At 45.7% G+C, this 24,942-nt stretch overlaps 2 protein-coding genes across 2 annotated transcripts in view; both read left to right on the top strand.

The window, feature by feature from the left end:
- The window catches only part of LOC139796898 (inverted formin-2-like), a 21,835-nt gene extending 14,901 nt beyond the window's left edge, over positions 1-6,934 (top strand). The window contains exons 2-5 of the mRNA XM_071745415.1: positions 3,804-4,212; positions 5,350-5,465; positions 5,955-6,114; positions 6,897-6,934. Of these exons, the coding sequence (XP_071601516.1) occupies positions 3,819-4,212; positions 5,350-5,465; positions 5,955-6,114; positions 6,897-6,934 (708 nt within the window). The 5' untranslated portion in view covers positions 3,804-3,818. The remainder of the gene's footprint in view (positions 1-3,803; positions 4,213-5,349; positions 5,466-5,954; positions 6,115-6,896) is intronic.
- LOC139796897 (inverted formin-2-like) lies at positions 6,897-24,942 on the top strand. The gene is made up of 19 exons (XM_071745414.1): positions 6,897-6,930; positions 7,974-8,115; positions 8,203-8,360; positions 8,880-9,764; positions 10,994-11,139; positions 11,225-11,286; positions 11,908-12,010; positions 12,095-12,180; positions 12,687-12,787; positions 14,100-14,170; positions 14,284-14,391; positions 15,361-15,431; positions 16,049-16,169; positions 16,695-16,859; positions 17,564-17,666; positions 18,513-18,665; positions 19,642-20,397; positions 21,850-21,909; positions 24,226-24,942. Exons 2-18 carry the CDS (start codon positions 8,087-8,089, stop codon positions 21,906-21,908), a joined length of 3,177 nt encoding a protein of 1,058 aa, XP_071601515.1. The 5' UTR covers positions 6,897-6,930; positions 7,974-8,086; the 3' UTR covers position 21,909; positions 24,226-24,942.

Below are 24,942 nucleotides of genomic sequence, written 5' to 3'. Positions count from 1 at the left end.
TAACGACCTCTTGAGGGTGACAAGCAAGATGAGGGGAGAGTTGCATTTATCAGTGAATGCTGTGGGGTGTGGGTGTCCAAGCAGCAGCAAGCACAGACAAATCATGAAAGTGCTGCCTAGGGAGCAGCACCCAGCACCAATGCTAGAAGAGGGCAGACCATGGGTGCTGCAAGCATGGTTGGACACAGAGGCTGGGGACATTGCTTCCACTACTGCATCTTCTTCCATGGCCTTCTGCTGGCAAGGAGGCAAGATGAATTCAGCCTTTTAAGTCTAGTGCCTTGTCTCTTCTTGTTAGGGGACTTGCTTTCCCTCAGCCACCATAGTCTAAATGACCTCTGTGAGACAGCCAGGTAGATGCATTCCATTTTAATCTCTTCTCTCTCTCTCTCTCTGCTGAGATCATTTACCTACTAATAGGTCACAGCTAAAAGGCAAAACTACCAGCCCTTTAGGGATGTATCTGAGTGGCTTTGCAACACTGTGCCTCATGGAAAGGATGGAAAGATATTGCATTCATAATATATTACTCATATCTGTGTTTGTAAACAAATTTATCACACCATCTGCAGAGATGTACTGCGATCTCCTCCATGTTTATTTCCTTTCTGTTTATATAGGACAGTGCCTATTTGTTCCCTTTTTACAATCAGATACATTAGCCAGCTCTTTTTTCCTTCTCTACAAAAAGAGCACACTCTGTGAGGAAGAATATTTAATCAGTCCAGTTTGTACAGTTTCATGCATAAAAACACAAGCCAGTGCCATTTGGAGGGGTACCTGCTTGGGTTTGTATCTCATCTGCCCATATCTGTGCAGAGCAGGTGAGGAGGAAAGGATAATTTAGAGCAAATCCAGTGGTAAACAGGATGCTCTGTCAGTATTTCCTGTCTCCTGTTGCACTGCCTGATCTTAACTCTCAGAAATCAGCTAAGCCTAAGGTCAATAATAGTTTTATAATCTCTCTAACTTTCTGTAGCTGATATAAGATACAATGAAGTAATTTGTGCAGCTCGGAGCAAAAAGCCAGCCCATTTTGTTATCTGCTTCGATAAGAAACGTTTAGTCAAGTGCAAATAAAAGAAGTTATTTTCTGAGTATAAATCACACGGAGAGAGAGGGAGCTTGCTGTCAGCAGCCCCTTCTGCATCCTCTTGGCTGAGTGGCATGAGCTGCTGGCACAGCTCTGGGCAAGGCAGAGCCTGGCCATGAGCTGAGAGAATTGTCCTCCTCCAGCAGCTGCTCCTGCAGGCTTTCTCACCTGGCAGGACCACAAGGCTCTTCAGCACACAAAAAGGCCCCAGACCAGATTCTCTGCTCGGCACACACATTCACCTTGGGGAGAGGAAAGAGCCCGGGTTACCAGCAGAGCCAAGAGGAGGGATGAGTCCCACCCAGTGAGCAGAGATCGGACCTTGCTACCAACCCTTGAGTTTGTGCCCATCCCCTGTGCAGTGGTGAAACAATCCAAGACAGTCAATTCCTCCTCCCAGGCAGGAGACGGAGGGATCTTGGGTCTTTGGGGAAACCACCAAAGAACAGGGCTGGGCACGATGAGTGCTGCTTCACTCTGGTCTGGTGGTCCTCAGCGCTGCTACACACTGGAGGTCTTGCCTTGACCACAGGTACTGGAAGAGGACCCTGGGTTCCATACACAGCACAGTCTGCAGCTCTAAAACTTACCAGCTCTACAGCTGGCAATTTGCTGTGGTGGGAAGTGCAGGACACTGTCCCACTGCCAGGGCTGTGACCCTGGGGCAGGACAGTTTCACTTCTTTCCCTCCAGGGAGGGAGGATTTCTCTTCTGTTTTGCACTGAGCCTAACCCAAATTCCTGAGCTTGGGTGCAGAGGATTGTTTGGGGGTGACTAATTCCACCGAGGATTTTCCCAGGAGTGAGTAAGGGCTCTGGACTGCAGGCAGTGATGACAAATCTTAGAAATTCAAGTCTGTACTTTGGCAAGAGGGTTTGTTTCTTGGGTTTTCTTTTCTATGTGGTCCTTTTTGCTACTTTTCAGCTGTACTGTGTGTTCTCAGGAGATAAATTGACAGCTTTAAGTTCTTCTAACGTGACCATCATTTTTTCAGAGAACAGAATTGTGAACAACTGGGTGTTTGGTTGATTCTTTCCTTATGAGAACAAAGGGAAACTCTGAAAGAGGGTTTCACCAGAGCTCTCTAAAGGGATTTTCAGTCACCATATCCAGCAAATTCCACCACCCCCAGACCCCTACCCAACACAGGCTGTGATTCTGTGAGCCGAGTGCTTCTGTCAGGTCCCACCATCACCTTGCCCCAGGGGTGTGGTTCAAGCCCTCTCAAATATCCCATACCACTGCATTTGACATCTTTCCAAGAGGCATGTTGAGGTCCATAATATCATGCCCTAAATCCCTACCATAAATTAGTATGCAAACTTATTGGCATCTTATTTCCTAAGGGGTGATTGCCAAAATGACCCACAGGTCTGCTGTGATGAATCAGCCAGGACCTTTCTCAACACTGCAGTTCCCAGGAAAAACATCACATGACAGGCTTTAAACTAATAAGATTATTTCCAGTATTTGTAACCTTTATCTTTGCTTTCTGCCAAATAAAACCTTTTGGAGACTTTCAGTGTAAATTTTTCAAGCCTTTTTCCTACACACTGCAGGTCTAGAAACCTTTGTGCTGGAGCTGGTAAAGGGGAAGCAGACTCTCCTATAATCCCTTCAGTTCTTCAGGTGCTGGGATTTGGGGGACAACTGGTTGTTTTGAGCTCTGTGGGACATCACCAACCTGGGGAAGCAGTGGGACAGCAGGGAGGGGAGGTAGTGTTGACAGCTGGCTTTGGGTCCAGCAGCCAGCTCCAGGTTTGTCCCCCTTCCATGGGGCAGCTGTCCTCTTTGGGAGCAATTCAGCTTTAAAATGATGGCATTCAGCTTTGAAAAGAACTCGTGTTGTATAACCTACTCTGTGTCTGAACAATAAGGATCCTGCCTAAAACATAAAATTTGTCACCAAAGGTTAATTAGACTTGGCTTTGCTGAAGCAGCTCCTCACCTTCCTTGCTGCAAACAGCATGGCCATGGTGTGCCATGTCCTCTAGGAAGATGGGCCTTGAAGAGATGCTCCCCATCTTCAAAAAGACACAGGTTTTGGGTTTGGGGGCTTTTTTAATGGCCTCCTGCTGCCACCCTTCTGCTTGCAAGCTGCCAGGCTTTCGCATTATCACGCACAATCACTACTTTTGCAAATCTATTTGCTATTACAGCAGACAGGAAGAGATTGAGGGCTGCAAAACTAACCTCCACATCAGTTGAAAGGAAAAAAACAAAAAACAAAAAATAAGTGGGTGATAGGATGTTCTTATGAGCAAGATAGGCTCAAAATTACTTCTCCATCCCATTACAAATGCTTAGAAACTGCACAGCCTCTCAGCACGGTGAGATTTTTAAAGTGGTTTAATGGGCATAGGGAGTTCAGAGCTGATAATGCCACTTCCAACCTTATCCTTTCACTGCATGAAAACAGGTAGTGGCTATTGACTGATGTAAATTGGTTACTGTTAAAGCTGTATTTGCTGGCTTAAACGTGCTAAAAGTCTCACTACAGAGTTTTCAGGGCCTGGATGTAATGTGTGTAGTTAAGGAGGGGATATATTGAGTTTCCTCAACAGAGGACTGGTTCCAGTGTGTGCCCTGTGTGCTGCAGAGCTGGAGACCTGCTGCAGTTGAGCTTTACATCCTGATTTCTAGGAGGAAAACCAGGGCTGGAGGGGCAGCTCAGACAAACTTCTCACTCTGTCTTTTCTTTTCCTTTCAGGATAAAGCATTCAAGATGTCAGTCAAAAAGGAAGGTGCCCACAAGAAGTGGGCTGCCCTGAAAGAGAAACTCGGACCCCAGGAGACCGACCAGTCGGAGGCCAACCTGGAAAATGCAGAACCAGAACTCTGCATCCGTCTCCTGCAAATGCCATCGGTGGTGAACTACTCTGGGCTGAAGAAGAGGCTGGAGAACAGTGATGATGCCTGGATGGTCCAATTCCTGGAGCTGTGTGGTCTTGACCTCCTCCTAGAGGCCCTGGACAGGCTGTCTGGGCGAGGAGTGGCCAGGATTTCTGATGCCTTGCTTCAGCTCACCTGCATTAACTGTGTGCGAGCGGTCATGAACTCCCACAAAGGCATCAAATACATTGTGAGCAACGAGGGCTACGTCAGAAAACTTTTTCAAGGTGAGAAAGCATCCTTCTGCTTCACCCATCACATGCAGCATGTTGGGGATGTGACTTTTCTCTTGCTTACCCTCCTGCCATGCACCAGGCAAGTTGTTGATCACAAGTAATTAATGAAAGAGAGTTTCCTTCTTTAGAATAATATTGCTTAGAAATGGCATCGCCTTTGCCACTCCATGCTGTTTAAGTGGGCTCAGTTCCATGCAGATGTCTTCATAGTTTACAGAGAAGCCAGGGGTAAACCCAGCCTCAGATGTGTGTGGCCATGAGAAGTCAGGAAACATTTGCAGTTCAGTCTTTCTGAGCCCCAAGGGCAGAGGGAGAGGAATTGAAAGGGCTTGGGGACTTGTAGCCTGTAAAGAGGAGGGAAGGTGGTATGGTTTAGATCCAGGAGAGCCCATTCTGTCTGCTGCTCAGCCAGTTGCTTTTAGAAGATGGTAGGTAATACTATGGACTTTCTCCTGCCATTCTCTTGTCTCATAGTTAGGTATGAAACTCATTAGGGCATCTCCTAGGACTTACTGTGCAAATAATGGTGGTGCTGGGAGAACAGCTTCTATGCTGCTCCACCAAGCCAAGATCACAGCTGTGTCCAGAAACCCTTATTAATAGCTCTTTAAAATGCATTTAGTGTGAAAGCTAGCTTGCCCCCCTCTTCAGTTCTGGAGTCCCCTTCCTTGGTATGCATATTTTGTGTTTCTGCACTAAAAATAAGACTCATTAACTGAGGAAAATTGTTCATCTGCTGTTCTAGAAAACACCCATGTGTGAAAATGGGAAATAAAATGTGTGGTTGCGAATGCTGAGACTTTAGCTACTGTTGCAGTGCACCACTGGTACGTGGAAGAGATGAACCAACTACAGGCAGCACCAAAATGCCAATAGCATACCTGAACTAGCATTTACTGTTCCCACTAGATGTTACTACCACATATTGCTATTGGGCTAGGAGGAATATAAAAAGAGATCTTTTTATAGAGGCCTTTCCCATCTTCCATGTACTGGATCCATTCCTTCAATCTTTTTTTTTTTTTTTTTTTACCATTGCTCATAAGCCAGGTAGCAGAAGACACTGAAATTCAGCACATTGATGTGTCATTAGAAACCCTGCCTTAATCTGTTTTGCTTTTCCTCCAGCACTTGACACAACTAATGTCATGGTCAAAAAGCAAGTCTTTGAGCTCCTGGCTGCACTGTGCATTTACTCATCAGATGGACATGCTTTGGCTTTGGATGCCCTGGACCATTACAAGGCAAGTGCTGGGCTGTAGCAGGAGGGTCTCCATGCAAGTAGATCCATGTCCCAAAGAAAAGGGCTGAAAATTAAGGTAATTTCTTATAATTTTGATAATAGAGGCAGGGATTTACAAGGTGAAATCTGTAGGAAATTTGGTCTAGTCCACAGGACTGCTGTCTGACTTATCTAGACAGATGACTGACAACCACAAGGTCCTTTCTTCCAGGAAAAGCACTCCAAGATTAGCAAAATGGATGGAGGGTTTCACTGGCCATGGGTTTCACTGGCCACAAGCTCAGGTAGTTGCATCATTTAGCAGATAGCATAAAGGGATCTAAGAGGAGTTTCACTGACTTTCTTTGCTAACCAGCCCCAGCTCCATCATAGAGGAGTGCTGCTTTTACTTGTAGCTACAATGGGATAAACTGAGAGGTTTTAAGATGCTAACAAAGTAGTAGATGTTTCTGAACAGTGTAAACAGAAATATCACTCGTGTTTTTAACAGAGTGTGAAGAACCAGCAGTACCGATTCAGCGTCATCATGAACGAACTCTCCAACACAGATAACGTGCCATACATGGTGACACTGCTGAGTGCTATCAATGCCATCATACTGGGCAAAGAAGAGCTAAGAACAAGGACTCAAATCAGAAATGAGTTCATCGGTAAGGATGTTTATTGCACCTAACTTTGGAGAAAGTTGCCAAGCACAGGGCAGTTTTATATTCAGATGTATCCATAAGGTGACTAAAGAGGGGTGGGAAGCAAAACTGCAAAAATGTTTAAGGTAGAGTCCTTTTTTCAGTCTCCGTTCTCTTCAACAACTTTTCTTTAACTTTGATGCTTTCCTACGACTTTGATCTTTTCTGGCACCCAAGCAGCACTGCATCCCTTGAGCTGGTCACATTTCTATATTTTGAAACTCCCTGTAAGAGGAGATGAGGTCTCTTCGCCCTGTGTCTACTCGGCTGAGCCACAGAGGCTGCCCTGTGATTCAGAAATACTTTCAATGTCTTGAATACTGGGATCCTAGGTACCATTGTTAGGATTCACCTCACGTAATGTGCACATCTAAGCTGGTGAGCCTGGGCTCTGTTTCTCTCCATGGAGACCAAGGGACATTTGACCACACTGCTCATCTGACTGAGTTTTGATGTCTGAGTTGGACTGAGGTGAATCATGCTCCAGAAGTGCCCGTGTCCCTCGGTAACTCCATGGGGATGCTGCAGTGATTCATGCAGCTGCAGATATGTATACTCCAGGTCTCTTCATCTACCATATGACCCTACCTGCTTTGACAGATTCATCTGAAAATAATTACACTTTTTCTCTCTGCAAAAAGTGTTTATAAGCATAACTTCATGTAAAGATCCTAATAGATCAGTGTCAAGTAGGTTATAATGCAAATGTATCCTTTTTTTTTTTTTTTTTTTTTTTTTTTCCCCAGGGCTTCAGCTGTTGGATATTTTAGACAAGCTAAGGTAAGGATCACTGTTTAAATTTTCTTTTATAAATGAGAGTCACAGTAATGTTGCTGTGGAAACTTAATACTTACCAGCCTTTATTTGTCTGAAGTGTACCCAGGACCATGCTTGTGTGCTCCCATTACATGGGAATGAGAGGCATTAGGCCAGAGTTAAGATGCTCTTGCCAACCACAGTATCAAGGGGACAGCTGTTGGTGCAGATGGCATTGACAGAGGCTCTGGGCAAAGTTGGAGCACAGCTCAGTGACATCCTTGTTGAGGCTGAGTTTCAGATTGAGCCTGAAGTGATGCTGTGGGCTCACTGAGCATCTTGCTGTATTCAAAAACCCTTCACTCCTGGTGCTAGTCCCAGAACCATCCAGCTGAAACAGTTTGTTAATGTACATCTGGACATACTTGTCTTCACAGCTTCTTAATTTTAAAATTATGTTCTGTCAGAAACACCCATGATAAATTCTAGAGTGCATTATACATGAGCTGGTAAATAGAATTGCTCCATCCAACCCCATAAAAGTCAGAGAATAGAAGATCTTTCAATAATGCCATCTAGCAGGGCTGGAGGTCCTGAACTGAGTAGTTTCAAGAGGGCTGAAAAAGTTAACTTTAGAGTCTTTGATGTTTTTTAAAATCAAATTTTGAATGACAGTGAAGGAAGTTTTGCAAACAGAAATATCACTGCAATATTTTCAATTACTTAAAAAAAAAAAAAAAGAAAAGAAAAAGAGAGCAGCCCAGTTTCAAAAAGTTGACAGTGCCATTCTTGTTACAGTTCCTAGGAGAAGTCCATACAAAGCATATACTGGGCCAGGTTATGCCATTAAAAGTCCCTATTTTTTATATGTGATGACTGTAGAAAGAGGTACATTCAGTTCAAGAAAGGATGCACTGATGGCATTTTATCCTTTATAGATAAGATAGAGTTGGTTTCTTTCAACATCAACCGGCTGAGTCTGAGAGACAAAGCGATAGAATCCAAAACTGATTTTATGAAACTCATTGAAGGACTGTACAGTAAAAATTAATGCTGTAATATTGCAGAGACATAGAGGAGGAGGATCTGCTTATCCAGTGTGATACATTTGAGGAGTTCAAAATAGAAGATGATGAGGAATTATTAAAGATATGTGATGGGATAAACATGAACGACCATCATGAGGTCTTTTCTTCTCTGTTCAATAAAGTAAGTAGGTCCTCACGTGGGACACAAAGTTGTGCAATGGCAAAGTTAACACACTTTGCTTGGAACCAGCCTTGCTGTGATGGAAAGCTGCCCTGTCTTCCAGGTGAGCCGCTCTCCAATCTCTATCCAGCTGCTGTCCATACTCCAGAGCTTGCTGCACTTGGAACCATCTCACCACTCCAGCCTCTTGCTGTGGGAGTCGTTGGATGCAGTAGTGAACAGAGCCCTTTTGCTGGCAAATGACAGTAAGAATGGCACATCCATCCAGCTTTGCACTTTCCTCTTGTTTTCCCTTGTCCCACCCACTGACCACAGAAGTCCTTCCCAAATGCATAGGAAATAATCTGTGGGAATTACTAAGAGCTGAACAGAAGCTGGGATAAAGCTACACCTCCTGCACAGGGTCACACCTTGATGTGAAAGCATAACCCTGCAGATCCCAGTGACAGCTGACCACATTCAGCACTGGGCTCGGGCTTCACAGTCTTGCTTTGATGGTTAAACCCTGAGCTTTGGGTTGTAAGAGTCAGGGGGAACCTGTGTCCATTGGCATCCTGCTGCTGGTGCCAGCTCGTCTTGCTGGCTGGTGTGCTCAGAACAGTGTTTGCTGGCCAGGACCATGGGAAGGGAATTGCCTGGAAGCTAAAAGTGCAGTTGTTGTGTAAAGTGACACCAGGAAGTGGATTTGCTGCTTGGTGAGGGTTGAATAGCCTGAACCAACCATTGTGCCCCGTCCTCTCTCTGATCCTGACTCCTTTCTCTAGTCCAAGGGAACACAGTTGAAGAAGTCATCGAGAGGCTGCTATCTATCAAGAAACATCCAAACAAGCAAAAGCGAGCTGAAAACTGTCCACATGGGAGTGTGAATAGAGCCACCCAGGCTGAGCTAGAACCATGTGCACAGCCAGGCCAGAGCCCAGCTGGATCATCAAACCCCTCCAAGACTCCAGCATCTCCCTCAGGGCCACCTGCCAACCAAAAGAATCTCTCATCCTCCCAGCTCACAGCCTGCTCTGCTTCAATTGAGACATCTAACCCTGCCCCCAACACCACTCCCACCCCACCACCTCCACCCCCACCACCTCCACCCCCTGGCACAGTATCTGTGACCTCCACATCTCCCATTTTGAATGCACCTCCAGCACCTCCACTCCCTGGCATCCCTCCCCCTCCACCCCCATTGCCTGGCATGGGTAACATCCCTCCCCCTCCACCCCCATTACCTGGCATGGGTGGCATCCCTCCCCCTCCACCCCCACTACCTGGCATGGGTGGCATCCCTCCCCCTCCACCCCCACTACCTGGCATGGGTGGCATCCCTCCCCCTCCACCCCCACTACCTGGCATGGGTGGCATCCCTCCCCCTCCACCCCCACTACCTGGCATGGGTGGCATCCCTCCACCCCCACCTCCATTGCCTGGCATGGTGGGCATCCCTCCCCCTCCACCCCCATTGCCTGGCATGGGTGGCATCCCTCCTCCTCCACCCCTCCTTCCTGGGATGACAGGAGACCATATAGAAGCCGTGGTGGCCTCCCAGTTCAGCTGCCCTCTGGGCTCGGGCAGGCCTCCCCACAAGACAGTGAAGACACCAACGTTGAGAATGAAGAAGCTGAACTGGCAGAAGCTGCCCTCTAACGTGGTGAGAGGTGGGTGCTTCTGTCATAAAGTCACTGCTGCTTTAGTGTCAACCAAGAGGAGAAAGCACTATCTTTGAGTTTTCCAAGTGTGACAGAACTGGTACAGAACTTCCCTGATTTCTGTTACATCCAACCTGCAGAGCTTAAACAAATAAAAGTAGCTTGAAATAACTAATAGAATATAATAATAATTCCAACCAAATCTGGAGTTGGAAATAGCTCATTTATAACTAAAATCCTTTGAAGTTAAAAGAAGGAGGAGGGTTTTCCCCTTTCCCATTTCCCTAGTTTATGATGACCCCCCTTAGGCTTGAGTTGAGAACTGACCTTAATCTGGGCTCCCCAGCCTCTCATTCCCAGTTCATCTGTTCTGGCACTTGGGTATATTAAAGTCATGAGTAAGAGTGCAGGTAAGGATCATTTCACAGTTTGAGAAGGACATTGAAAGAATTGGAGAGCCGTGAGAATCATTGACTTGTCTCTTGATTTTTGGGTCATATTTCCCTCTCCTGAGGTATCCAAAGAGCATAATGAAATGTGAGAAGAAACCAGAACAGGCAAGGTCAGCTTTGTCTTAGACAAGTAAGATACCCACTGCATGGAAGTTTGAAGGTGAAGTCTAAATAAGGTGTGTTTTCAACCACAAGCACAGTTAATTATTTGCATTACTTCAGTAGAGACTACTACAGGCACATTTGTGTGATGTTTTCTTTTTTTACAAAAAAAGATGTTTAAGAAAGTGCAGTGGGAATTAATTCAAGCAGTCCTATAGCCAGCATTATACAAGGAAGATCAGTTATAAAATGAAAAATAGAGGAAGGTCACAATCAGAAAATGTCAAGGTTGTGGCCAGTTCTTCAGCAAGCACGCAAGGAAGCAAAAATGACATCAGCCATAAGACTAGGAAAGAAATGGATGAGGTCCTTCTCATGCTGATCTGGTTTGCCTGCTATGGAAGAGAATGAATTGTACAGGGAGGGATGGGGCTGTACAGCCTCTGTGTGCCAGGTGCTCCAGTCCCTTAACAGCACATCAGGTTTAAATACCCTTCAGGCCCTTTTGTATCCTGCCTATAGCAGTTTTTCCTCCTCAATATTTAGTGTTTGTCCAGGACTAATACATCTTTTCTTACATATTCATCTTCTGAGAAGTGCCCCTTCTAGCAACTCACATAGCTCCAAAATCCAGAGACTTTCAGCTGCCCTTGTAGCCAGTCTGAACACCTTGTCTTCTTCCAGAAAGTCACTCAATATGGGCTTCAGTGAGCAGCAGCAGCGAGGAAACCATAGAGCCCAATTACACAAGCATAGAGCAGCTCTTCTGCTTTCCACAAACAACCCCCAAGGAGAAAACAGCCGCACCGGTGAAGGCAGAACCGAAGGAGGTGAGGAGGTCCCTCTTGTTCTTTAACATAAAGATCACTGCAGACACTCATCTAATATGAGATATCTTCTTTTTCTTTAATGAAGATCACATTTTTGGACTCCAAGAAAAGTCTCAATTTGAACATATTTTTGAAGCAATTTAAATGGTAAGATATGGCCGATTTTCATGACAGTTGATGAAACTTTGAGCAGGTTTTGCATAGTGTCTGGAAGGTCCTCAAGAAATCTATTCTAGACAATGTGCTTTGGTGGTCTGTGTTACTGAAACATCTCAACATTTCCCAGTTTCTCCTATACTGTCTATAAAATACTGGGTTTGTGGGGTTTAATTGCATTTTTAGCTAGAAAATCCTGTAAGCTGGAAAAGCTGTTACATTTCCATGTTACTATAAAGTTGTGGCACAAACTCTTATGGTGACTTAGGCTATGAGATACCTCTGGAGGTCAGAGTACCTCAAAACAGGGCCAATGGAGAAGTTAAGCTAACTTTTTTTTTTTTTTTTTTGGTAGGTAATCTGATGCCAAAGACAATCCTGTGAGTTACAGGATTGATTTCTGGCCTCACTAGAGGAGGCTCAGAAACAAAATCATGAGTTAATCATGGGGACTCATACTGAGTTAGTCACGGGGGCATATCTTTCCTTATGGATTATTGTGGCTCTCACTAAAGAAAGCATGGAGCATTTGCACAGCTACATGTCTCAGTGGCATGTGATTATGAAAGAGGGGTCTTTGGGTGATGGTAACTCTGCTCCTTCTCTCTGCAGCTCCAATGAAGAGGTGGCTGCCATGGTCCAGAACGGGGACCGAACCAAATTCGATGTTGAGGTTCTGAAGCAGTTGCTGAAGCTGCTGCCTGAAAAGCATGAGGTCAGAAGGAAAAATTGTACCCTTAGTTCACAGAGCTGAACATACAGTGCAGTTCTGCAATCTTAATTCTTTATTTTTCATTAGATAGAAAACCTGAAGGCCTTCAAAGAAGAGAAATCAAAACTTGCAAACGCAGATCAGTTTTATCTTCTCCTCCTTCAGATTCCCAGGTAAGGGGTTTGGTCATGAGCTTCAGCCCAGTCTTTTCCTGAGTTTACTTCTGGAAAGTTTAAGTTTCTGTATAGAAACCTCTCAGACAGATACTCATGGACATAGCTGGTGTATTCCTCCTTCCACTGTAGAGCCAGCCTTTACTTTTAGAGGAAGGGCTGTTGCTGCTCCAGCATCTCCTCTCCCTCTGAAGTAGCAGAAACTGGCCCAGACCCAAGTGAGACCTGCCCAAGGAATACACATAAATTGCTGAAAGTCAGTACCAAATGCAGTGCCAAGGAGGGCAAACCCAAGCATGGTTTTCTCTTTACTGATCACAGCGTGTCAGCAGAAACTGCATCCCCACTGGTCCCCAAGGCAAGCAACAGCCCCTCGTCTCTCTCCACAAGCCACAGACCCAGGTTTGATGTGGCTGTGGTTGACAGGGGTTACCAGGCTTACAGTGATGTGGGAAGAAGGCTGCTGTGCTGGTGCCTTCAAGCTTGCAATTAATCTCTGTCCTTAGCTACCAGCTGCGCATTGAATGCATGCTGATCTGCGAGGAGACCACCGTTGTGCTGGATATGATTCAGCCCAAAACTCAAGCTATCCGGAGAGCCTGTGAAGGTAAATGGCCTGACCTGATTTCTGGATTTATTTTTTTTTATGACAGGAAGCTGTAAAATTCCCAGAAACTCTCCTAGAGCTCTGCAATGATTTTTTCCAGCCCTGCAAAAAACTCCCCTGTGGTCTATTCACTGGTTCACTGCAGAATACAAGATGCTGCTTAGGTATCTCCACTCATGGTCAAAGTCCTTAATAGGACTGATCATTTTCCCTCACCCTCAGGCCTCTTTTTCTGCAGCAGCTGTGTTCCTTTGAAACACTCTCAACAGTGGAGCATTGGAAGCTTCTCAGTCCTTTGAAAGGAGCTGAAGTTAGCAGAGCTGACCCCATTACAGCTAATTCGTCCAGCATTGTTTGCCACATCCAGACCTTCTCACACCAATTTCCCCTGCTGCCGGAAAAGCACACCTCAAACTTCCCCCAGAAAGTGGTGATACTTTAGTTTTTTCCTGCCTACAGATGGAACCAGAAGAAAAAGTTAGTTATTTTGGACTAGAAATTGCTGCTGCTCCAATTTTGTGAGTACTTGGAGAGGTTGCACAATAGGTTTTGTCTTCTTGTGGCTTCAACTTTTAAGGTTTCTCTCTTCTGAGAGTGTGATGCTGTTCTGGGCACTTTCAAGTGCTGCCTGTCCTACAGAGCCAGTCCCCAAATGTCCTGCTGGGGGTTTCTCCATCTGGCTGCTGGGATATATTGAAGCTTCCCCCAGAAAGTGTCTTTGCAGCAGCCCAATTGTCCTTTTGGAGCTGTTTCTGCCTCAAAGCTGAGTGCTTCAGAAAGCACACCACTGCAGCCCCCACCTTTGTAAGAGCAAGGACAGAGGCTGTCTCCTTCATGCCCTGGTGGTCACCTCCACCATGCGAGACCAAGAACAGAGCAAGCATGTCTGGTTTTAGCAGCTGGTCACTAATCTCAGGGCTGTCAAAACTGGCTCCACTGCACAGCTGCATGAGGTCTGCAAGGGTAAAATTCCAGCCCAGTTACCCTCACTTACCCCACAGTGAATCTGAGTACTTCCAAGAAGGGCAGCGAGTTGATGGCTGTTAGTGAGGAGGATCCAACTCCAGCTTGTTTTCCAATAGGAATGAAAGACCAGAAGTAAAGAAAGAAAGAAACCTAAGTCAACAAAACTTGTACAACTCGTGTATATGAATCTGTGTAGAATGAATTTCTCTGCAGGTTGGGCCATTGGGCTGCAAAGCTGAAATGCCAGATTTGCTTAGGTGGTATTGAGAATCACAATTTCAGTGCAGTTTAGGAAATGTACTGGTGTAACAGAGGCTTTTGTTTAAAAGCGTTTTATGTTTTTCAGATCTTCTTAACAGCCATCGCCTGCCGCTTTTTTGTCAACTGATTCTCAAAGTTGGAAACTTTCTGAACTACGTAAGGACTTCTTTTTTCTTGTCATCTCCCCATTGCGGCTTCTGGATGATCTCCTTTAGGGATGTAATTTGGATGGACACAGGAGTTAAAACTGCTTTCGTTCTGTCTTGCAGGGAAGTCACACAGGCGATGCCGATGGGTTTAAAATCAGCACTTTGCTCAAACTCACGGAAACCAAAGCAAACCAAACCCGCATTACGCTGCTCCACCATATTCTGGAGGTACCACTGCCAAGTTCTGGGCAATAGGGGAGAGAAATTATCGAGAATGAACTATTTCTCCTATTCTACTTTCAGTTAATGCCACAGTTAATGTATTTGTATCCTTCCCAGCAAGCCATGGAGTGTCACATGTTGGGAGTGTTTAATTCACTTAGGCTGATGGAGGCTGCTTGTGGGCTCTACTGAGAGGGCACTTTAAGACTTGTTCTGCTTTCATCCAGCAACTTTCCTGCAATGGCTTGGGCTTCCTTTTTCATATTTGTGCAACCTGCATATCATCAGCCACAAATCACAGAGCACATGGCTGGTCTGTACCCCTTCACCTCTTCAGCCTTTCCATGGCCTCCCCTTTTTCCACCATACTATGCTCAAGCTTGTCATGCTCCCCTCCAACATGGCTTTCTTATTCCCTGCATTGTTGGGGTTTTTTTCTTTTTTCTCCATTATCTGCTGTGTCACCTTCATTCCTCAAGGTCCCTTCCTTCCAGCTGTGCATGTTCAAGCCCTTCTTTAGCTGGCAGTAGCCTGAGCAACCACAGCTATGAAAGTAAATCGTAGAAGTACAATGCATCCCCATTTGATACCCTTCTGGGTCTGTAGGAAGTGTCAGGCTACATCAAACCCAAGTCCTGCTGCATCCTCCCACAACAAAGTGTAGGTGTCTCAGAAGAGGGTAGATGAAGAGCTCAGCAGCAGGTCAGCTTTGCTTTGAACCACGAGTACTTATCAACATTCAGCCCTCTTCTGTGTTTTTCTAGCCAGGAGCAATGCCTTCCCTCTCTGAATGCCCCATCCTGTTCTGCATGTGGCTCAGTTCTGCAAGGCAAAGCAAGCTGCAGAGGAGGGGGCAGCAGCAGGACATGGCATAGTCATCCTTTCCGGGAATTTCTGCCCATGTCTCTTTCCTCCCAGCTTCATTTTGGCTCCTGCCACACAGCAAATAACATGTCTTTCTCTTTTCCACTTCAGGAAGTAGAAAACAGACACATGGACCTATTGGAACTGCCAAAGGATCTTGAATATGTTTCAAAAGCAGCCGGGTAAAATTGTGTCTCATTTCCTTCAAATTAAAACAAAAAAAAAAAAATCCCCATCAACAATGTGCCAGAAATCAGTGCACACACAGCTGGTGTAGCACATTAACAAGATGGCATTTTACTTAGTTTTAACTGAAAGATGTGGCTGATGAATGTTGAAACCCCTTTAATACATGATAGTCCTACTACAGCTGGCAACACTTAGGGCTATAATTTGCAGAGTGTTCAGTGAATGCTGCCTCTCAGGGTCTTCCAAAATCTGCACTGCCACTGTGGTAGCAGGAGCTTCTGAAGGCCAGCTATTGAGAAGCGTTTCAAGCACGGGAAAGTGAGCTAATGCCAGGCTCTGAGGGTCAAGAACAGCCCTTTGAATCGATGGACTTTTTTGGCATTCATCATCTCAGTACACAAATTTCAGATAGACCTGGCAGCCTTTTCATAAGTGCTGTGGAGGGGGTTTTCCATGAGCCTGGACTGCACAGAAAGTTCAGAGCTCAGGTTTCATTCCAGTGTAGTGGAAAGCAGAAGGATAACCAAACCACCAGCTCAGACATGCCCGCTCTCTGGTCAGTGCAAGATGCTGGAGTGACAACTAATGGGAGGGTTCTGTGTGATTTCAGAATTAATCTTGATATTATACGCACCGAGTCTGGTACCAATTTAAAGAAGTTGCTGGAGCTTCAGCGAAAAGTCTTATCATCAAACGATGATGTGAAACAACAGTATGAGAAACCTATCCAGGTCAGTAGTGAAGCACTCTCTTATCTTCCCCATTACACACATAGAGGCAGTGCATGGTGCACATGCAGCCAAGGAAGCCCATGGAAGGGTGGAAAATATTGCTGCTCAGATTTGGAAATAGGCTGCTGTGTCACATAACCCATTGGTGTTTATTTGCCACCCCAAGCCTAGATGAGGCCCCTGCCCCATCTGCTCTCTCCCCTCTGTTGTGTGGCTCCTCACTTTGAGCAAAGACTCCTCACTTTGTGGGAATCACCAGACTATAACTCCTTTCTTGGAATTAAGCTTTGCATTGAGCTTTCCCTGCCTTGTTCTAGCCACCCCTAAACTGAAACAGCAGTCACTAGGAGTGAAGATCATCTACAGACATGTCTCTTCCCACCCTATAAAGTCTGCTGGAGTCAAGGACCAGGACGCTCCTGAAAGCCCTGCTTGAAGCTCTTATACTGACATCTTTTTCTTTAATTGCACTTCCCTCATTTTCCTCTGGATGGTGTTTTACTGTATATATTAAATGCATTTCAGGATAGCATTGATGCCTCCCAGAAGCTGGAAGAAGAATTTGACAGCATTGAAAGGAAGAGAGAAGAACTTGCAAATTATCTTTGTGAAGATCCAAGCAAGTTGTCCTTGGAGGACATATTTAGCACCATGAAGACCTTCAGAGATCTCTTCATCCGAGCCCTGAAGGTCAGTGCCTGTTCACAGGATGCTGAGCAGTCCTGGTTCTGGTGCATGCCTCTGCTCCAGCAGCCAAGGGTGGGACCGGTACCCAGATCTAGTGGGGGCAGGATGCTGGTTAACACCTTGTCCTTTCAGCATTTGCCATGAGGTCACCTAGGAAAGGGTAATCTGATCCCAGCTGTGCTGCATCCTCATGCAGTGCTGGTGCTCCTGGCCTGGTCTGGCCCTCTTGTGATGTATGATTTTGGTGCAGCTTCAGCTGCAGAATTGAAAAGATGCTTTGGAGTCAAGTGCATAAGCTTTAGAGGCATGGGTTTGTAAAACTTAACCTTTTGCTCCAACCAGAGCAAACATACTCAGGGGATGTGTAGTAAAAAAGACTGCAGTCTGGAGGAAATTGTAGCTTCAGTACCTTCTACTTTTGCCTCAACTGAAGGTTGAGCAGATCTACACACAGGAATAATGTTGTGTTAGGCAAATCACCACTGCCACCTCCTACTGGGATGTGGCAGAGTCCTGGCCAAGCCAGAGGTCTCCCTGTCTCCTTGGCAGGACAGCCCTTACTCCCCATGCACACTTTAATTATTGCACAGGCTAAGAACAGAATTTCTGTTTCACCTTTGCATCTGCCTGCAGATCATCTTTCTCTTCATCAGCTTTTCTAGAAAAGATTTAGCCAATCTTCTCATGCCCCTGTTACCTCACTGCAGGAAAACAAGGACAGAAAGGAGCAAGCTGCCAAAGCAGAGAAGAGAAAGAAGCAGCTGGAAGAAGAAGAGGGGAAGAGACAGAAGGGAGAAAATGGAAAAGTCGGTGAGTATCTGAAAGGGCTTCAAAAAAGAGAAATGGAGCTGACACGAGCTCTTTGCTGGTCCTCTTTTAATGGACCAGTAGTGGTAACTTATTTTGTGGGTTTCCAAGTGCTGGCTAACTGAAGGCTTTTAGGTGTCTTATAGCCATAGCTAGGAACTGACTTTTCACAGCTGCAGCTGGGCAGAAAAGTTAATTTTAGGTTTGCTGACTGCACAGCAGAAAAAAACCCCAACAAATCAAAACATTGCAGTTATCTTTTTCAGTTTCTAAACATAACTTTTGGATCTCAAATCTAACAAGAAACACTTGATTTCTCCCGCTCCAAAATCCCCATGTACATTTGAATGGTCTGTCTTTACTTCAGACTATTGATGTTCCAAAACTCTTGCAGAGAACTCAAATCTGCCTTCCTCTGGATGGAAAAAAAAAAAAAAAAAAAAAAAAAGAGCACAACGGAAAAGTAGAATTGCAAGAAAAAGAGGAAAGAAAAATCAAGGTTATTTTCTCTCTGCCCCCACCCCAAAGAAAGGCCCCCACAGACTCATTGGAAACAAGAGGTGTTTCAAGGTCATGGTGCAACCAGGCACAAGGATGGGCAGAGCTGGTGACACTGGTGCTATCCTGAAACAACCAGGCTTTGGGGTAGACCCTTTGGCTTCAGCCATGCCACGGTGCTGTGGGGACATGGAGCATGGGATGCTCCCAGGCCTGGCATTGGCACCTTGCTTTTGCACTGTCACTTGCACCAGGACAGCAGGACCCATCCCAAGCAAGAGCATCACTGCAAAGTGTCCTTCTGCCCCATCTCCTGGGCACATTTAACACTTGTCTTTCTCTCTATACCAGTTAAGAAGGGGGTGGCAAAGCAGGAGGAGGTGTGCGTCATCGATGCCCTCCTGGCCGACATAAGGAAAGGGTTCGCTCTGAGAAAGACAAAGAACAGGCATGAGTTGGATGCACTTCCTAAACCTGTGGAGAGCCTGGAGGAGACCCAGCCTGGTAAGGACCCAGATCCTGCTGTACCTGCAGCTATTCATTCCCATCTGCCCCTCAGCCTGAGCCAAGCACACAAGCAAGAAGCCTTCACGTTTGAATCTGGGACATTTTATTTAAAGTCACTCTGCAGCCAGTGCTGTGGAGAAGAGGAGCAGAGAGCCCTGAGCTGTATCCAGCCAGGTCAGTCCCAGAATTAGCAGCAGTTTGGAGCAGCATGGCCTTGCAGCCACAGTGATAAATACTTTGAGTGACATGGCCACAGAACCGTGCTGATGGGTCATGGTTCTGAGTCCCCTTCATCCTATCGAGTCTCAGTAGCACAGCTCATCACTGCCTTGGAGACCACTATGCCCTCTTTTAGTCTGCATGTGGGACTCCAAAGCAGCCCTTAAAAAAAGATGAGAAAACCCTATTGGCAGAAAGACCCAAGTCCTTTAGGTGCTTTTTAGGAGACAGCCCAAGGGTTTACTCTTTTTTGGTCTCTTGACCTTCATGTCACATTAGGTAAGTACAAGGACATTGGCCTAGCATAAAGCCTGATTTGTGCTCTGTGGCTTTCCTGAACCTGCTCTGCAAGGGCAGGGTTAGGCTGACTGATGTTTTGAAGTCCTCATGCAGCCAGGCCAGCAGTCACACTTGGTTCAGGACCAAGGTTCCATCTTCCTGCTGTGGGTTTTCAGGCTACCTTGTGAGTCCAGGGGCTTCCATGGAAATCAGGCAGCAAAGACACATAAACACCTGCTGAAAACAGAGCAGGGGCTTTGCTGAGCTGGAACCTTGGAGTCCATGACCACCTTTGTATAACATTTGAAGAACCAGGGAGGATAAAATGGTGCTGCCTCTGGATAGCTGCTTTAGGGTCAGTGCACCCTTCACAAGCAGATGCTTGATTGTAACCTCTCCCAGTGGGAGAAACACCTTGGCTGTTCCTGGGTGCAGCTCTGAAGCTGTGGCTGATTGCATTTTTTTTTGTTTAAAGGAAAGAGTGTTAAGGATCCACCAGGAGCAGGAAAGCAGCTCAATGATAAGACCAATCAGAAAAACAATGATCATCCCTCAGAAAGCACACCCCTCTCAACCACTGCCATGATGGAGATGGGTGGAGATGTTACAGATGCCTCTGCCTCAAACCAGGAGGTATCTAAAAACAATACTGAAGGAAATTTGCCACCGGAGTCCTGGATGGAAAGCCCCTCTGTAAGCCTGGTGGAAGCTGATGGGGTTGATCAGCCCATGCTGAATGCTGGGATGAAGCAAGCAGAGAGCTGGGCAAGCCTCCAGCCAAGCACAAAGAACGGTTCAGTTGCCTTCTCTGCTGCTAACATAGGCACAGGGATAAAGTTTGCAAGCAGCAGTTTGGACTCTGCTCTGAGAGACCAACTCAATGGATCCATCTCCGAAGGCCAGGACAAGGAATGCCCAGCTGATGGCTTGGAGAGCTACCAGCTGGCACAAGGGCCAGAAACTCATCTGAGCAAGACTGGGTTTGACCCTGGCAGAACTCAGTCCACTCCCTGTGATGAGGCAGAGTCAAAAGAGATGGTGAAGGAAAATGAAGACCCTGGTACAGACTCACTGTTGGACACCTCTCAAGAGAAGTCCTTCTCAGAGGAGCCAGCCACCGACTCTTCTTGTTCAGCAACCCTCCCCCCAGGGCAACCTCACACTGACAGGGAAAAGCAGAGGACATCTGGAAAACGGAGGAAGAAGAAGAGGCACAGCAAAAGCTACTCAGGTACCTATTTCAGATATAGCCCTGGGGACTGAGTTGAACTGGGGGGGCTTCCCAGAATATTTGTATGTACCAGGTCCTCCTCACTTGGAGGCCCAATGCCCCCTGCCCCTAGAGCCATGCTGTTCCCTGTAGCTGTTACTGTTTTAGAGCTGGAGGAGATGTAAAAAGAAAAACCCAAGCATTGTTTATTCTCTTGACATGTACAAGTAGTTTCTAAAGGCGTAATTATGAATCAATAATTAAAAAGCCCATTACACATATGCAGTAAAGATGGCAATACGCACATCTGTCAAGTGTGCTAAAGACATCTACAAAGCACAGTTCTGTGCAAACAAGAGCTCCATTAGACTGCAGAGCAGTGATTAAGTGTTAATATTGGGTACTTAATCAGTGATCACCCCCTCTCAACTACTTATAAACACATAAACCCATCAACATCAGCACTGTCTTGGGATTGTTTTTTCCTCACCAAAGCCTCATAGCAAAAGCACTTTACCTGCAGTGACTTGAAAACCTGTCCCAGGGGTACTTCAGGTGGCTCCTGAACATCAGGCCCTCAAGCAGCAGGGTGAAGGGAAAAAGCCAACTATTAATAAAGGGATCTTGCTGATGCTTGTGCAAAGGTTCCTGTTTGGCTGGCTGGATAGATTCCTAGCACTGGGCTGCCCTGCTGGTGCCCAGAGAGAGCTTGGCTGCTGAAGGCCTGCTGCCACCTAGTTCTCATCCTGGTGAGCATCCACAGCAGGTCTTAAACCTGGGAACTGAGATTAAGTTCCCTCAGATTATATACCAAGCTGAAGCTGCCCTTGGGTGAGCACTTTAATCCCAAATAAGAGGTGCCTTATAGGGAAGACACGCCTGTCAGCCTTTAGGAAGATGAAATATACTGTCCAAAGCCTGTTTTCTGCAAGATCTTGGGATCAAACCAATGGACAGGAATGTGGTGGAAGTCTTTTTTTATCAATGTTTAATGTTTTTCTTTCCAAGGAAGGTGGAGGAGAAATGAAAGGAGGATTTGAATACCCACTGAGCAAGACAGTGTGGGTTGGGCATCAGGACTTGCCCTTATAATGCCAGCATGCCCCAGGGCTGTAGGTATTTACAGTCCTAAACATTCCACTTTCCCTCAGTTAAACAGCAAGGGACAAACCAGAAGTAGTTTGCTGGAGCCATGGTTCTCACACTTGCTTCCCAGGAGGCAGCAGGAGGAGCTGCAGCTACAGGAGCAACTCCATGCTCCCAGCTGCAGTGATGATGTCCTGACATCTGAAATTTGTATGTCTGGCCTTAGGAGCTGATCCCCCAAAAGCCATGGGGCTCCCTGGGCGTTCAGGGATGGCATCTTAGGAACTTCTCTGCTACTAGACAGTATTTTCATCATAAAAAGCTCCCTGTTTTTACATTTGCCTTGCCATGATCAGCTATATTTAGTATCTCTCTTTTGTTTAAAAGCAGAGGTTGAGACTGATACTGGAGATATTAAAACAAAAAAAGGTTGTGTGGTACAATGAGGTATGTAAACTCATAAAGGTGTTTCTATGTGAACTAACCACAGCGCTGGGACTTTACAGATCTAATCAGTACTTAGCATATCAGCTAAGCTTTTTGTCTTTGTGGCTAATCACAAATACATGTAAAATAAATTTGTTGCTTCGATTTTTACTCTTCAGGGTGTTGATCTTGGGTTGAGTGGAGTCAGTGCTGACCTCCCCTCGACACAGGATTGCAGCCCATGTGTCTGTCCTCTATGTCAGCAGCAGCCAAACCTCCTTTCCCTGCAGATAATTAAAAGTCATTATCCTAACCAAGTGAATCCAGCTTCATGTGATAAACAAAGTCCTTGCTTTGATCCCATTTTTTTTTCAAAAACTGTAAAAATGCAATTTCAGTACCTTTTCTCCAAAGAATGTTTGCTTTGCTTGTGGGCAGCCACTTCCTATAACACTGTTTAAATACAGGAATCTGGAAAAGATAATAAAATAGTGGACCCAGTGAGATGTACATGTTTAGGAAAGATAAAAGCTCCAACTCAAACTCATATTCAATTGCAGAGTTTCACACAAAGTAGTCAGTTGGAGCAAACAGACTGTGCATACTTTTATGTGCATCCATGGAGCTTTCTGAGGTGAGGGTAAGGGGTGGTGTAATTTGGCTTTTGTCCCCATAAAAAAATACCACAGGTAAACCCAGTGTCTAGTGAAACTGTATACCAAGTTCCCTTCATTCTTCATTGATGCTGGCAACATACAGGTGCCCCTTAAAAGAAAGCCTAAGGAGTCTGAGGATGATTCTGATTATTCTGTTGCAAAACTGCCTGGTTTTAGGGCAAGTGGAAAGAAAAGCAAGAAAAAGAAAAAATCGAAACACCCACTGTACTGAAATTGCATAGTTACACTTTGTCCTTTCCATGCAATGAGCACTTCCTGTGAACTGAATCAATAGTGTCAAATCCCTTGCTGTCTCATTTTGTGAAAGGAATTGTTTTAGTTTCTAACATCCCCAGTACCAGGAGCTGGGAGCCCGGCCGGGAGCTCAGCTCCTGCACAGCCTTCCAGCCCCGGCCCCTTCCCAGCCCTGACAGAGGAGCAGAGGAATCTCTGCAGGAGTTCCACACAGGGTTTTTGTTTCTGCATCTGAAGCATCAATTGCTCACAAGAGAAAATAAGCTATAAATTGGGTAGTCACAGCCCTGACTACTGTTGCCCTCCTCTTGGCCCTTTCCCTGCTGTACTGCAGGGTTACATCAAAGGGGGAAAGGGAAGTAGATCTGTTGGTTTAAAAATCCTAAGGAAGATTTGCAGCAAGAGCAGAAAATAGTAGCAGCAAGGCACAGGTAAGAAATATTTCAGAAGCAGTGGTCGTGCTGCAGAGAGAGGAGAGCTGAAACTGAGTTAAGCATATGTGTGTTGTGAGAATGTATGTTTTAAGCATGTTTTCCTGCGTGCTGGCTTAAGAAAAGCTGTATTTGAAAAAAATAGGCACAGACAGCTTTGAATTCTCCTTAGAAGGAGAATATGAAGTGACCGAGTCAGGACAGAATTTCAGCTCATCCCTGAAATGCAGCTCCTGGCACAGCCAGGTCCCGCTGGCAGCACCCAGCTGAGCTTTGGTGCCAGGAGGGCAGAGCCGAGCAGCGCTTTGAAACAAAAATCTGTTTGCTTCTTAGTGTCCAGCTGAAGCACTTACTCACCCAAATGGAGCTCAAGGCTGTCCCTTTTCATGTGACAAACCAAGAGTATTACCAACCCATCAATATTTCTTCCTAGGATGCTTCCCCCCCTCATTTTTTTTTTTTTTTTTTTCCTTCTTTTATTTGTTTTCCCAAGTGCACATGGTCTTGGTACGAGATATTTCTCCCTTTGGTGGATTTGCTGGATGTGGAAGTTTGTTGTTCTCAAGGAAGCCACAAGAATCTTCTCTCTTCTTGTATAGATCCAGCTGCTGGCATCAAGACTCAATCCCCTTAACCAGTTTTTAGAGCTTCTGTAAAAGGCTGTTAAAAACTGTGTGCCATCCCATCCTTCTTGCAGTCCTGCTAAATTCTCTAGGTTTAGTAATTTCAACAATTTAATATCTAGAAGCATATTCCAATATTCTGCTAGGAAAAGACTCACGTTGCTGGACTGAATTGGCACCCAGCATAAAAGCAAAGTAGCCCAAGCTCTGGAAAGAGGGGGAATTAAGTACATTAGGGTTTTTTACCTCTACGTGGTTTTAGTTTATTTGAGGAATATGAAACTGGTTTCCCATTAGTTACACACATACGAAAAAACACACCACTTTGATTTTACAGCTGCAAAGAGTTCACATTTCCCCCTTCTCCTGCAGGTGTCACAGCAAGGCAGAAGAAATAACGGAGCCCCAGAGAACCTCTCATACGTCCCCAGAGTGCTGCCAGCTTCTCAGAAGCAGAGTTCTGCATTCCTGAAACGCCACCGTGGTCACCTCTGCCCCATCAGGACCCACTGCTTCTCCTCCCACAGCCTTTTGCTCCCCTCCCCAAGACCCAAAGAGGCTCCCTGGAGACTTTGGCACCCTCGGCCCCTGCCTGATGCCAGGTGGCCACAGGGATGAGGGCTGGTCCTGAGTGTGACCACTGGCAGTGTGAAAGGGTCAGACCTCTCACCTGCTGTCCTGAAAGCCAAGTCTTTCAACCTACTCTTGGGCCAAACTCTTCTCGAAATGACAGCTGAGTGTGGCCCAAGAAAGGGCTGCAGCATTTAGCCCTCGGAGAAATTTTTAGCAGTGCCTCAACTAAATTAAGGGTATAAATTAAGCAGTGGCTGTACCATCACAGGTGGAAGCATGTTGCTCCCTCCTCTCATCACCCACTGATGATTTATATTGGACCAGGTCCAAGACCCAGATCAGACAAATGTATTTTTACTCCTAGTCATTTGATGCAAGGAAAATCGGTTACAGGGGAAAAAAAGTGTTGTTTTTTTTTAAAAAGAAAAGTATGTATTTTAGTAAATACACTGCCGTATAAACAGTGTCTGGTTCCTACATGATGCTTACGTGCAATAAAGTTGAAACTCATCAGTA

The sequence above is a fragment of the Heliangelus exortis genome, chromosome 5, assembly GCF_036169615.1.
Source record: "Heliangelus exortis chromosome 5, bHelExo1.hap1, whole genome shotgun sequence".
Classification (NCBI taxonomy): domain Eukaryota; kingdom Metazoa; phylum Chordata; class Aves; order Apodiformes; family Trochilidae; genus Heliangelus; species Heliangelus exortis.
The sequence above is the reverse complement of the archived record's forward strand: the minus strand, read 5'-3'. Positions and strand labels throughout refer to the sequence as shown.